At 42.0% G+C, this 13133-nt stretch overlaps 1 protein-coding gene across 8 annotated transcripts in view; it reads left to right on the forward strand.

Annotated features, from left to right (window-relative positions):
• Positions 1 to 9577: 9577 nt before the first annotated feature.
• PSPC1 (paraspeckle component 1) overlaps positions 9578 to 13133 on the forward strand; it is a 92713-nt gene continuing 89157 nt past the window's right edge. For 6 of the 8 annotated variants that reach the window (XR_011259481.1, XR_011259479.1, XR_011259480.1 and 3 more), the window contains exon 1: positions 9621 to 10157. Coding sequence is in view for 2 of the 8 variants with exons in the window: in XM_069601754.1 (XP_069457855.1) it covers positions 9795 to 10157 (363 nt within the window). In the remaining 6 variants the exon portion in view is untranslated. Of the gene's footprint in view, positions 10158 to 13133 lie in introns of all 8 variants that reach the window. The other 2 variants (XM_069601753.1, XR_011259478.1) reach the window with 2 other exon arrangements.

A 13133-nucleotide genomic window follows, 5' to 3' on the forward strand; every position in this document is an offset into this window, starting at 1 on the left:
TGCAGACTCTCGGTGAGGTCAGCACAGAAAACTTTGGGAAATAACCCAGAACATCAGTCTCATTGGTTTATAGCTGTTTTGCTTCCTTGACAGCTGGGTCGTTTTCAGTGTTTCATACTTGGGTCTGAATGAGGCTTTGGAATAATTCCAAAATCCAGTTTCTTCAGAGGCCTGCAAGGATACCCAGAGCATAACAGCTTCTGAAATTACTCTGCAAATGCTTTGTGTGCCCACTATTTTGTGAACACTTACCAGTTAATTGAATTACTGATTTGTCATGTGGTTGTATTAGACGCTTGTGTAATCTGACCAAACTAATGAAATCAACCAGTGGCCATGTTCAGCACACTGCAGGCACACCTGTGAGGCATGTGTAATGAGTTAGGTGTGAAAAATTCCAAAGATGTGGGTGCTGAATTTATCCTTGTTCACTGTAAATTTCAACTTCTTAGTGTGTATGAATTTTTCATAGTGAGATGTTGAAGAAAAACTGTAAATTCTGAAGATGATAAAAGTATATCTCTCTAACCTGGTGAATCATTTATTTTTCCTTATCTAGCTCTTATTTTTTACATTGTAAAATTAGTATATGCTCACCTTAGGAAGGAAGGAAACAAATGCAAGTCTTAGAAAGAAAATTATCCCCTACTGCAAATTTAATATCAAAGATTGAGAAAGACAGTTCAGAATAACAGTCCTCAAGAAATGGCAACTTATTGGTTTTGTTAATCTCATAGAGGACAACTGAATTTTTTTCATCAACCTCAGATTTTCAAAATTGCTGTCTTTAGGACTCTTACATTGAGCCATTTTCTTCCTGTGATTCCCCCGTCCCTCCTTTACTTACTACTGTAGTCAATTAAGAGTTGCTAATAGCCTCTTCATAGGTACAAGTCACATTTTACTGCATAGGATATAGAAGTGAATGAGTAAAGAGCTCAGCTAAGTTTTGGAGTAAAGAGCACAGCTAAGTTCAGTGGAAGGAGTAATGCTGTATCATTATAGGTCGCATCACTTCTGCTTCAAAGCTTGGAAGCTCCCCGTCACTTTCAGTTTGAAACTCCAGCTGCTTGGCATAAGGTTGTTAGCCACAATTATCAGTGGCCGACAGTAGGGAAAGAGGTTGTGGATGACGACAAAGTGAAGTACAAAATTTGAGAAGTGGAGCAGTCCTCTGTAATACTGAACTGTAAAGGGTGACCATGTTAGGATGAAATTGAGATCTGAGAATTTAACTAGAGCTGAAAGAAAAATGTGAGCAAGTACTATGTCTTGGTTTTTGAGAAAGTGAGATAGTTTGGGAAAATAGTGGTGTAATGTTCCAGAGTTTTTGGAAAACTCAGCAGTGGCCACAGGACTGGAAAAGGTGAGTTTTCATTCCAATTCCAAAGAAAGGCAATGCCAAAGAATGCTCAAACTGCTGCACAATTGCATTCATCTCACATGCTAGTAAAGTAATGCTCAAAATTCTCCAAGCCAGGCTTCAGCAATACGTGAACTGTGAACTCCCTGATATTCAAGCTGCTTTTAGAAAAGGCAGAGGAACCAGAGATCAAATTGCCAACATCCGCTGGATCATGGAAAAAGCAAGAGAGTTCCAGAAAAACATCGATTTCTGCCTTATTGACTATGCCAAAGCCTTTGACTGTGTGGATCACAAGAAACTGTGGAAAATTCTGAAAGAGATGGGAATACCAGACCACCTAACCTGCCTCTTGAGAAATCTGTATGCAGGTCAGGAAGCAACAGTTGGAACTGGACATGGAACAACAGACTGGTTCCAAATAGGAAAAGGAGTACATCAAGGCTGTATATTGTCACCCTGCTTATTTAACTTCTATGCAGAGTACATCATGAGAAACGCTGGACTGGAAGAACACAAGCTGGAATCAAGATTGCGAGAAGAAATATCAATAACCTCAGATATGCAGATGACACCACCCTTATGGCAGAAAGTGAAGAGGAGCTAAAAAGCCTCTTGATGAAAGTGAAAGAGGAGAGTGAAAAAGTTGGCCTAAAGCTCAACATTCAGAAAATGAAGATCATGGCGTCCGGTCCTATCACTTCATGGGAAATAGGTGGGGAAACAGTGGAAACAGTGTCAGACTTTATTTCTTTGGGCTCCAAAATCACTGCAGATGGTGACTGCAGCCATGATATTAAAAGACGCTTACTCCTTGGAAGAAAAGTTATGACCAACCTAGATAGTATATTCAAAAGCAGAGACATTACTTTGGCGACTAAGGTCCCTCTAGTCAAGGCCATGGTTTTTCTTGTGGTCATGTATGGATGTGAGAGTTGGACTGTGAAAAAGGCTGAGTGCCGAAGAATTGATGCTTTTGAACTGTGGTGTTGGAAAAGACTTGAGAGTCCCTTGGACTGCAAGGAGATCCAACCAGTCCATTCTGAAGATCACCCCTGGGATTTCTTTGGCAGGAATGATGCTAAAGCTGAAGCTCCAGTACTTAGGCCACCTCATGTGAAGAGTTGACTCACTGGAAAAGACTCTGATGCTGGGAGGGATTGGGGCAGGAGCAGAAGGGGACGACTGAGGATGAGATGGCTGGATGGCATCACGGACTCGATGGACGTGAGTCTGAGTGAACTCTAGGAGTTGGTGATGGACAGGGAGGCCTGGCGTGCTGCGATTCATGGGGTCACAAAGAGTCGGACACAACTGAGTGACTGAACTGAACTGAATGTTCTGGAGTAGAGAAGGTTTTGAAAAAACTTTTGCTTTTGGCTGCTGCAGGTGGGATTTTTATTCCTCAACCAGAGATCGAACCCATGCCCCCTGCAGTGGAAATAACTGAATCTTAACCACTGGGCCGCCAGGGAAGTCCTAGGAGCTGAGATTGTATTGCTAGATGATTACAAGTCTCTGTTGTGGAAGTCACATTTGAAGTGAAGAGCAATTAACCCATTTCATACTTACAGATAAAGCAAGGGAAACCTGAAACTTGGGAAATGGCACTAACACCTCAGTCAGGCATGTGTTAAAAAGACTTTCATAAGTCATATGCTTATAAATTAATAGAATTGTAAACCACTAGTTTGCCAAATTAAACTGTGGTCTGCCCACCTGAGGCACTGACCAGAGTCAATGCACTGACCCAGCTTGTGGAGAAGGAAGGTAATGTTTATTTGTAAGGTGCCAGCAAGTAAACCTGGCAGCTGGGGCTCAAAGGGCCCAAATTCCCTGGTGGCTTCAAGGCAAGTGTTTTTAAAGACTAAAATTAAGGTAAGGGTCTTAATTGTGTGGACATGGTTCTGACTGGTTGGGTCTTAACAGGTTTCTGTCATTCTGGCTCCAGTGTGTCCGGGGGCTCTGACTTTGTTAAGCAGTTTCCATGAGTTTGGGCAAGCTCTGGGAGTTGGTGATAGACAGAGAGGCCTGGCATACTGCAGTCCTTGGGGTTGCAAAGAGTTGGACATGATTGAGTGACTGAACTGAACTGATTCATGTTGTGGGGCCCCCGTTTCTGTAAAATGACTCAAGGGTGTGCTCAGTTTTTTACCTACATCCCTTGAGGAAGAACTTGGGGAAGGTCTCAGAGACCAAAGCTGCTTCTACAGACAAAAGGTGTGGAACAGGGAGAGGCTTATACCCAGGCAGACCCCACAGAGTTCTACTCAGTTTCATTATTAAAACTAATTAAGGGATCAAAAATGGGAGAAATAACTAATATGAAAGATCTCTGGAGATCCTACGAACACTAAAAGCTTGAGGTATTATGATCAACTTAGGTCAAGAATTTGGTAAGTTTGATGTGATAGACAAATCACTTGTCTATCAAGTGATTTACCAAATCTGTCCCAATAAGAAATAGAAAATTTGAATAGCCTTTCCCTGTTGAAGAAATTGACTCTGAAATTACAAGCCTTCCCACAAAGAAACTATAGGCTCAGATTCCTTCTCTTTCTTAGGGACAAGATCTTGAACATAACACTGCTAGAGAATGGAAAGAAAAGGGCTTGTCCCAGCTTGTTTTACAAGGTCAGAAATACCATAGACAAATATCAAGTAACAAATTTAACAAATATCAAGTAAACAACACCACCTAACAAGAATAATACAAGGAAGAAAAATTACATGCCATCCTCTTACCCATTTATTTATTTATTTTGGCAATGCTACACAGCTTGTCACCTTAGTTCCCTGAGCAGGGATTGAACCCTGACCCATTGACAGTCCCAAGTCCTAACCGTTGGACCACCAGGGGATTCCCTAAACTCTTAAAAAGTTACCAGTCACATCAGATTGGGGCCCCCCAGTGATGTAATTTAAACTTAATCACCTCTTTAAAATGTCATCTTCAAATCCTCAGTTGCATTCTGAGGTCCTGGGGGGACAGGACTTGAACATAAGGGTTTCGAGAGGACACACCAGCTTCAGGGCTTGGTACAAGGATACTGCCTATCAGGCCTGACCGTCCACACTGTCAGCTTCATCCATGATCCTTCCTTCCATCCCTCAGAGGCTTGCCTTTCTAATCCTGTTTCCCTGAGAAGCAGACCCTGTCCTGACTTCAGGTTCTGTGTGCATCATCTCTAACTGGTTTGACCTTCCTCTTCATCTCCTGGCTTATTTTTGTTTGCATGTTTGATTATCTGAGTGTAAAACCCTGCTCTGTGTTCATAATTGAAAAGTTTCAGACAATGCTTTAGATACTATTATGTGCAATCCATAAGCTCCTGTTGAGAAAGGCTTTGGGGAGGCCCATAGCTCTCAGTCCTGGTTACATTGGGAATGTAAGCATGGGAATGGCTACCCACTTATTTATGCTTATGTATAAATGAAATGAATGACTGCAGAGATAGAAGGGATGGGAGGGAGGAATAAGGATTATTTTACTGTTATAAATTACACTACTAGTGAAGTAATCAGTATAATTTGAAAGTGGTCTTAGGATTAGTTGTAAATAAATGTATATGGCAAAATCTAGGGCAACCACTTAAAGCAGAACAATGAATACAGCTGATACGCTATGAATGAGAGAAAATGAAACTATACAATGCTTAATTAAAATCACAAAAGGCAGAGAGTGGTATACAAAAATAGGAACTTGATAAACCATAATGGAAAAGAATATGGAAGAGAATTTATATATGTGTATAAATGGGTCACATTACAGTAGTAATGAACATAACATTGTACATTAACTATTTCAATTAAAAACCATTAAAAAATAGGAACAAAGAATAAGAGCAACAAGTGGAAAATGATGAAAAATATGAAAGGCGCCTCCCTAGTGGTCCAGTGGTTAGGAACCTGCCTTGCAACACAGGGGCAAGGGTTCAATCCCTGGTTGGGGAGCTAAAATCCCACATCCTGTAGGGCGAGTAAGACCACTCGCTGCCAGGAAAGATCTTTAGTGCCTCAGCTAAAACCTGATGCAGTTAAATAAATTTTCCAAAAAAATTGGTTGATAGTAATCAAGCTGTATTAGTAATCACTTTGAACATCAGTGATCTAAATGCACTAATTAGAAGACAAAGATTGTCAGGGTGGGTCAAAAAGCAAGACTCAATTCTGTGTTGTGTATAAGAAACCCACTTTAAATTAAAGGCATATATAAATTAAAAGTATTTAAATGGGGGAATTCCCTGGTTAGGGTCTTTGTGCTTCCATTTCTGGGTGGCCTAGGTTCCATCCCTGGTCATGGAACTAAGATCTCACAAGACATATACTATGGCCAAAAAAAAAAAAAAGTAAATGGATGATTGAAGGATACAAGGTTAATACACAAAAGTCAGTAATTTGTTGTTGTTGCTATAGTTGTTCAGTTGCTAGGTTGTGTGTGACTCTGGGACCTCATAGACTGTAATGTTTTTACACACCAGCAATGAACAAGTGAAACTTAAAATTACAATACCACTTCCATTACCACCCAAAACAAATGAATACTTAGATAAAAATTAACAAATTACCTATAAGATGTATATGAGGAAAACTACCAATCTCTGATAAATGAAATCAAAGAAATAAATAAAAGGAGAGACATAGCATGTTGATGAATAGGAAGACTCAATATTGAGATATTCTGGAAGGGCAAAACTATGGAGACAGTAGAGAGATCAGGGGTTACAGGGGTTGGATGGGGAGAGGGATCAATAAGTGGAGAACAGAAGAGATTTAGAGTAGTGAAAATACTATGTGTGATGTTACGATGCTGGATACAGGTCATTATAATTTGTTTGACTCACAGAATGTACAACATAAAAAGTGACCCTAATGTCATGACTCTGGTTGATGATGACGTGTTAGTGTAAGCTCGTGGACTGTAACAAATGTCTCATCTGGTGGGGGATGTTGTTAAGTAGAGGAGACTGTGCAGGTGTAAGGGTAAGAAGTGTATAGGAAAGTGTATTCCTTCCTCTTAATTTTGCAGCCAACCGAAAACTGCTCCAAAAAATAGTCTTAAAAAAAGATGAGGACTTCCCTGATAGTCTAGTGGTTAAGTGCCTGTCAATGCAGGGGATTAGGGTTCTATTCCTGGTCCAGGAAGATACCACATGCTGTGGAGCAACTATGCCCGAGCACCACAACTAGAGAAAGCTCCCACACAGCAACAAAGACTCGGCATAACCAAAAATAAGTAAAAATTTTAAGGTGATAATAATATATATATATCTTAAAAGACTGTGTTGTGATGATTAATGAGTTAATAAGTAAAAAGCAATTAGAGTAATGCCCAGTACAATAGCACCCCTGTAAGTAGAAGCCAGCCATGCAGCTACACATTTCCTTACCATAAATAATCAGTCTAAAATATCAATAGTGTTGAAGTTAAGAAAACCTGTTCCAATGCTTCTGAGGCACCTCAGTGTGGATGGTCTGACCTAGGGAATAAGTACGGCAGAAGAGAACTCAGACCTGTGGTTCTCCAACATTCTCAAGTGTAGATTCCCAGCAAAGACAGAGTGAAGAGTGGCCAGTGGCTGTGAGAATATCAGGGAATATCACAGTGCAAAAGATAAAACACTGTTTTAAGAAAGTAGGAGGGAAGTGATCATTAATAATAGAGTTGTATTTATGATGCCAGACTGTTTCCCTAAGACTATATACTTTAACTGTACCACATCTTAGTTGTAGCATGTGGGATCTAGTTCTCTGACCAGGAATCAAACCCCAGGCCCTCTTCACTGGGAGTGTGGAGTTTTAGCCACTGGACCACAAGGGAAGTCGCAGACTGTACTTGAATTAATTCGTTTCATATGCACAAAAACTCTGCAAAGAAGGTATTTTTTCTATATGACACGTGATGAAACTCCCAGATCTACAGTGTCAAATGCTACTGCAAGATCTGTGACAGGACAGCTGTCTCTGGTCAAAGTGGGAGATGTTGCCCATGGTGACAAGAGAGGTTTCAGTGGGATGGAATGTGGGATAGACATGTGCTCGTGTGGCTGAAGGAGAAATCAGGTGATGAGTGAATCAAGACAAAGCAAACACAACTTGTTTCCTTTCTTGCTTGACTACAGTTCAGTTCAGTCACTCAGTCCTGTCGGACTCTTCGACCCCATGAACCACAGCACGCCAGGCCTCCCTGTGCATCCTCCTCCCTGGAGTTCACCCAAACCCATGTTCATTGAGTCAGTGATGCCATCCAACCATCTCATCCTCTGTCGTCCCCTTTTCCTCCTGCCCTCAATCTTTCCCATCATCAGGGTCTTTTCAAATGAGTCAGCTCTTCGTACCAGGTGGCCAAAGTATTGGAGTTTCAGCGTCAGCATCAGTCCTTCCAATGAATATTCAGGACTGATTTCCTTTAGGATGGACTGGTTGGATCTCCTGGCAGTCCAAGGGACTCTGGAGTCTTCTCTAACAAGAAATGGTAACTAAAGGACAACCTGTGGTTCTGGAATAGTTCCCCCCCCCCCCCCCCGCTTTTTTTTTTCAAGATGCTAGTTTCATTAACAGTTTCTTTTGCTGGTGGGAATAGTTCAGTAGAACTGAATAGTTCAATAGAACTGATCTATTAACTATTAGATCAAGTAACTATTCACCTTGGAAGGGGATTAGGTAACTGTAGAAGCAAAGCACTTAAAAGATGCCATCCAGTGGTTTGTCCTTGGGATTTTTGACCAGTCGTTTTATTAATAGGACCTAAGGCAGCACGTATGGCTACATATGGAATTAAGTAGGTTGATTTGGTGCTGATAGAATGAGGCAATTTTCTTCTGATTGTGTCTTTTTCTTCAGTGAAATTAACAAATTTGACAATATCATCTATGAGTGACGTGGGGAGGATCTTATTTCAGATTAGGGATTGAACCTGGGGCCACTGCAGTGAAAGGGCAGAGTACCAAGGATTGGACTGTCAGGCAATCGCTAAGGTTTACTTCCGTCTTTCCAAAAAGTTCTCTGTCTCTACTTAGTCAACCTTACTTTCCCTTCCAGCTTCTGGCAACCACTGTAGCTAGTTTTCCAGAATGTCATATATTTAGTGTGTAGCCTTTGAGTCACATTATTGCGTTTATCAGTAGTTTTTTCCTTTTTATTGCTGAATATGTTCTATTATATGAATGTACCACTGTTAGTCCATTCACCAGTTGGACATTTGGGTTCTTTCCAGTTTTCGTTGATTACAAATAAAATCCCTATAGAGATTTTCATACATGTCTGTGTGAACACAGGTTTTCATTCCAGCTGGGTAAATAGCAGAGGCATTCCCGTTCTCCAATTTTTTAATTTAAACGTCTCATGCAAAATCTTGGCCGATACTAAGTATTATTGCTGTTCTGGGCTTTCCAGGTGTCTCAATGGGTAAAGAACCTACTTGCAATGAGGGAGACCCGGGAGATCTTCCCCGGTCGGGAAGATTCCCGGAGGAGGGCATGGCAACCCACTCCGGTATTCTTGCCTGGAAAATCCCACGGACAGAGGGGTACCGGGGCTACACAGTCCATGGGGTCGCAGAGTCGGACACGACTGAGCGACTAAGCACAGCACAGCAACACTGCCCATTCTAAAATAAGCATTTAAATTCACGAGAAACTGAAGGGTTTGTAAAGTGACCGTGAATGGATTTCTTTTGAATACTTAATGTGCCTGCCGGGAGCGGTACCGCGCAGAATTGAGTAGTTTGGCCGACATAGTATTCGGCTTGAAAATCTTAAAATATCTACCATCTGGCCCTTTACAGAAAACGTTTGATGACCCTGTCCTAGAGTGTGATCCATAGTTCAGGGAGTCCTTCTTTGAGGTGAATAATCAACATCACAACTATTATATAGAACTGGATTTTTCATTACGAAATATAATAACCTTGCTCTTGAAAAGGGCGGAAATGTATTTTCACTTGTTTCAATTACTGGGAAATACCTCGTTATTCATGCTATGTATAAAATCTGCAAGTCTTCACTTTCCCGCTGTCATTGAAAATAGAGCTGGATGTCAAGGAGAATGTGGATGTTTCCCTGAATCATTGCGTTTTGACACACTGCTGCAACACCTACGGCCACTGTTATCTTGTACTGAGAACCCGCATCTTTCCGAGTCCTGGGAAGGCTGGGAACAGGGAAGCGCGCACATGGGTACGCATGCGCACGCCTCCAGGGCGACGTTGGCGCAGGAGTGCGCAGGCGCATCGGCCTCAGCGCGCCCTTGGAGGGGCGGGGCTTGCGTGGCGTCTCTCTCTCCGACCGCGGCTATAGCGGCGCCATCTTGGGCGTGAGTGCGGGCGGCTGGCTGGAGGTGTTTCGAAGCTAGTTCTTCCCGACCTCTGTTCCCTGGGTCGACACCAACGTGCATTTCGAGCTTTCGGCCGGCTCGGGAGGCACGCGCTGAGATGATGCTGAGAGGAAACCTGAAGCAAGTGCGCATTGAGAAGAACCCGGCGCGCCTTCGCGCTCTGGAGTCGGCGGCCGGAGAGGGGGACCCGGCGGCCCTGGCGCTCGCGCTGCCGGGGGAGCCGCCGGTTCCCGCCGCGCCCGCCGGAGAAGACCGGCCGGCTGACGAGGGCGGTTTCACCATTGACATCAAGAGCTTCCTCAAGCCGGGCGAGAAGACGTACACGCAGCGCTGCCGCCTCTTCGTGGGGAACCTGCCCACGGACATCACCGAAGACGACTTCAAGCGGTTGTTCGAACGCTATGGCGAGCCCAGCGAGGTCTTCATCAACCGCGACCGCGGCTTCGGCTTCATCCGCCTGGTGAGGGGCGGGCTGGGGCGCGGGCCTCCCGGGGCTCGGGCGCTGCGAGGTCCCTCATTTTCCCTCCGCTCACCTCGCCTCTCTGCTGTCCCCGGCTCACCTCGACCCCCCGTCACCTCTCCCTCACCTCGGACTCCTCCCCCTCCCCCCAAGCCGGGCGGCTGTCGCTTGGCTCGCGTGAGGGAACTTCCCACGAGGACTTACCGCTTTTTTTGTGTCTCCCTTACGCCCTGTGGTAGTAGAATAGCACGCGTTTTTTTCCCGTTTCATCTAAACCTTAATAGGAATTAATGGCTGGCCTGTAATAACCACTAAGTAAAAGTTATCAGTATCCTGAGTTATGAAGTAAATCTTTGGTTCAGGTACTTTAATAGGTTTTCTCTCCGTGAGTGGACAAGGCAAAAATCTTAATATGGAGAAAACTGATCTTAATTAAGTGTCACTAGTATAACTATGTGAGTGTTCAGCACTTGAAATGTGGTTATTGCGGCCGAGGAGTTGAAGTTTAAATTTTGTTTGTTCTCAGTTTAAATAGCCACATGTGGTTTGTGGCTGCTACTGTTGGATAACACGGGTCCTCACTTTTCTTCAAAAAAGCTTTCTATAGGATTGTGAAATGGGGAGGTGAGAAGGGCTGCTATTGTCTGCTCTTTTGAGATACGCTTCTTCAGAGCCTTCACCCTAAATATTTGTGTAAGAATGTTAAAAATTTTTCAGTTGGAAATTACAGTTTAGTTTGAGATTTGAGTTCCTGGGTAACTTTACTGTTTAATCTGAACTCTGTGTTTAACAGGTGAATTTAAAAACTTTAAATATTTGTGAGCTATTAGACATTTTTTTTCTGTTTAGGAAAATCATAGTGCATACTTGATCTGAATATAAGTACCTGATCTGAATATTGGTAATGGTGTGGGGTTTCCCAGGTGGCTTAGTGGTAAAGAATTCTGCAATGCAGGAGAGGCGGTTACCATCCCTGGGTTGGGGAGATCTCCTTGAGAAGGGAATGGCAACTCACTTCAGTATTCTTTTCTGAAAAATCCCATGGACAGAAGAGTCTAGTGGGCTACAGTCCATGGGGTCTCTCAAGAGTCAGACACAGCTTAGCAACTAAACAACAGGCTACAGCCAGCACAATGGCTGTAGTGTGTAGTGCTGGTGTAGTGGCTGTTGGAAAGTGGCAAGTGGAGCCAGTGGAGGTTGTTAGACCCAAGTTCAAGCAGTCTCTCTTGGGGTAGTAACTTCAGTTTTTTGTTTTCTGTATTCCTTTAAGAACCTGTAATTTCAACGTTTTATGAAGAGTGTGATTCAGAGATAGAGCTGGAAGGCTGTATTGATGAATTGTGAATTTTGTATAGGTTCAAATCAGATTTGTGTGTGATTTTGGACAAGTTACTTGAACCTTTATAAGCCTGTTTCCCTATGTGAAATGAGGATAGTAGCAAAACCCACTTCATGAGATTGTTGGTGAGGCTGATGAAGGATAAGGCAAAGACCTGTGTATGTGTATTAATATATGGGGGAGGAATAAATGACTGGCATGTAATAACCACTTAGTAAAAGTTATTGTCACTTCTGAGCTATGAAGTAAGGAAATCCTTGGTTCATTTCAAGTACATAATTTTAATTGTCTGATAGTTACTTCAGTACACATATAGAGCAGTAGTTCTCAAATGGAGTGGTTTTACTTCACAGAGGACATGTGGCAATGTCTGGAGACATTTTTGGTTGTTAAACAGTGGTGGTGGAGGGGTGGTTCTACTGGCATAAACATCCAACAGTGCACGGGACAGCCCCCACAGTAAGAATTATCTTGTCCATAATATGCTGAGGTTGGGAAACTCTGATGTACAACCATTTAAAACCAAAAGTATAAACTTTGAAGATGCACTATGGCATGAAATTCTTGACAGCATAAACATTTTATTATTTTTCCTAGAAAGTATTAAAAATTGTATTTGTTTCCAACAATAAAAAGTACTTGATTTAACATAAAAATGAAAATTTGTTTATCTTGAAAAATGACATGTCACACTTTGTCACTATATCTGACTGAATCTGAACAGAAGATGCCCTCTAGAAACACTTCATAGAGTCCTCACCAGGCTCGCTCTCTCCTGCCCTGCCCACAAACATACTATTATGACTACTTTCAGAGTTTAGAAACGAACATTGATACACTCAATATTCATACATTCAATACCGAGAGTCTACAATTAAATTTTGCTGTAATTTTTTCACGTATCTGTTCATCTCTGTCTCACTCCATCCATCAGTCCATGACTCAGCATGCTTACCATTAACTAGAGTCCAATTTTGTTTTTTAAGGTATTTGAAACCTACGTATAATGAGATGCACAGATACTTAGTATATAATCTTGTGATTTTAGATCAAGATACTATCATCACCCCATGAAATTTGCTCATGTTTCTTCTCATTCCTAGTTATATGTGTGACAGCAATTCTAATCCAAGACTCCGTTCCTAAAAGTTAGCTCTCAAGAGTTGTTGAATTACTGACATCTTGGCTGCAAAGGACGTAACCCTTGTTAGGTGTTTGTGAAATGTTTGCTGGTACTATTGCTATTACAGAGTTAAAGAGTAATAAAATGGCCATTTTGAATATCTAAAGAGGTTAGGTTCATTTGTTTTTGTAAAATTAATTCTGTAGGTAGATTTTTGCATAAGTGAAGTAGTTTAAAGCTGTTGTGAACATTTCAGAGATTGAATAAAAAGCTGTTGTGATCTTAAGACTTTTTCATTAGAAAGTACAATTTGTACTTTTCTCACAAAATGCATATTAAGCCTCTTTCAGTTTTTTGCTGGAAGTTCTCACAACTGAAAAAGAACATACCTGTAGTAAGTTTACAAGTTTGCTGTATTAGATGCCTGCCTGTGTTTTGTAGAAACTTTTTGAGTTCTTCAAGAAGGAAATTCACTTACCTTGTAGTTCGGCAATGAACATATTCTCTAGTTTAT

Source organism: Ovis canadensis, chromosome 10, assembly GCF_042477335.2.
Source record: "Ovis canadensis isolate MfBH-ARS-UI-01 breed Bighorn chromosome 10, ARS-UI_OviCan_v2, whole genome shotgun sequence".
Lineage (NCBI taxonomy): Eukaryota > Metazoa > Chordata > Mammalia > Artiodactyla > Bovidae > Ovis > Ovis canadensis.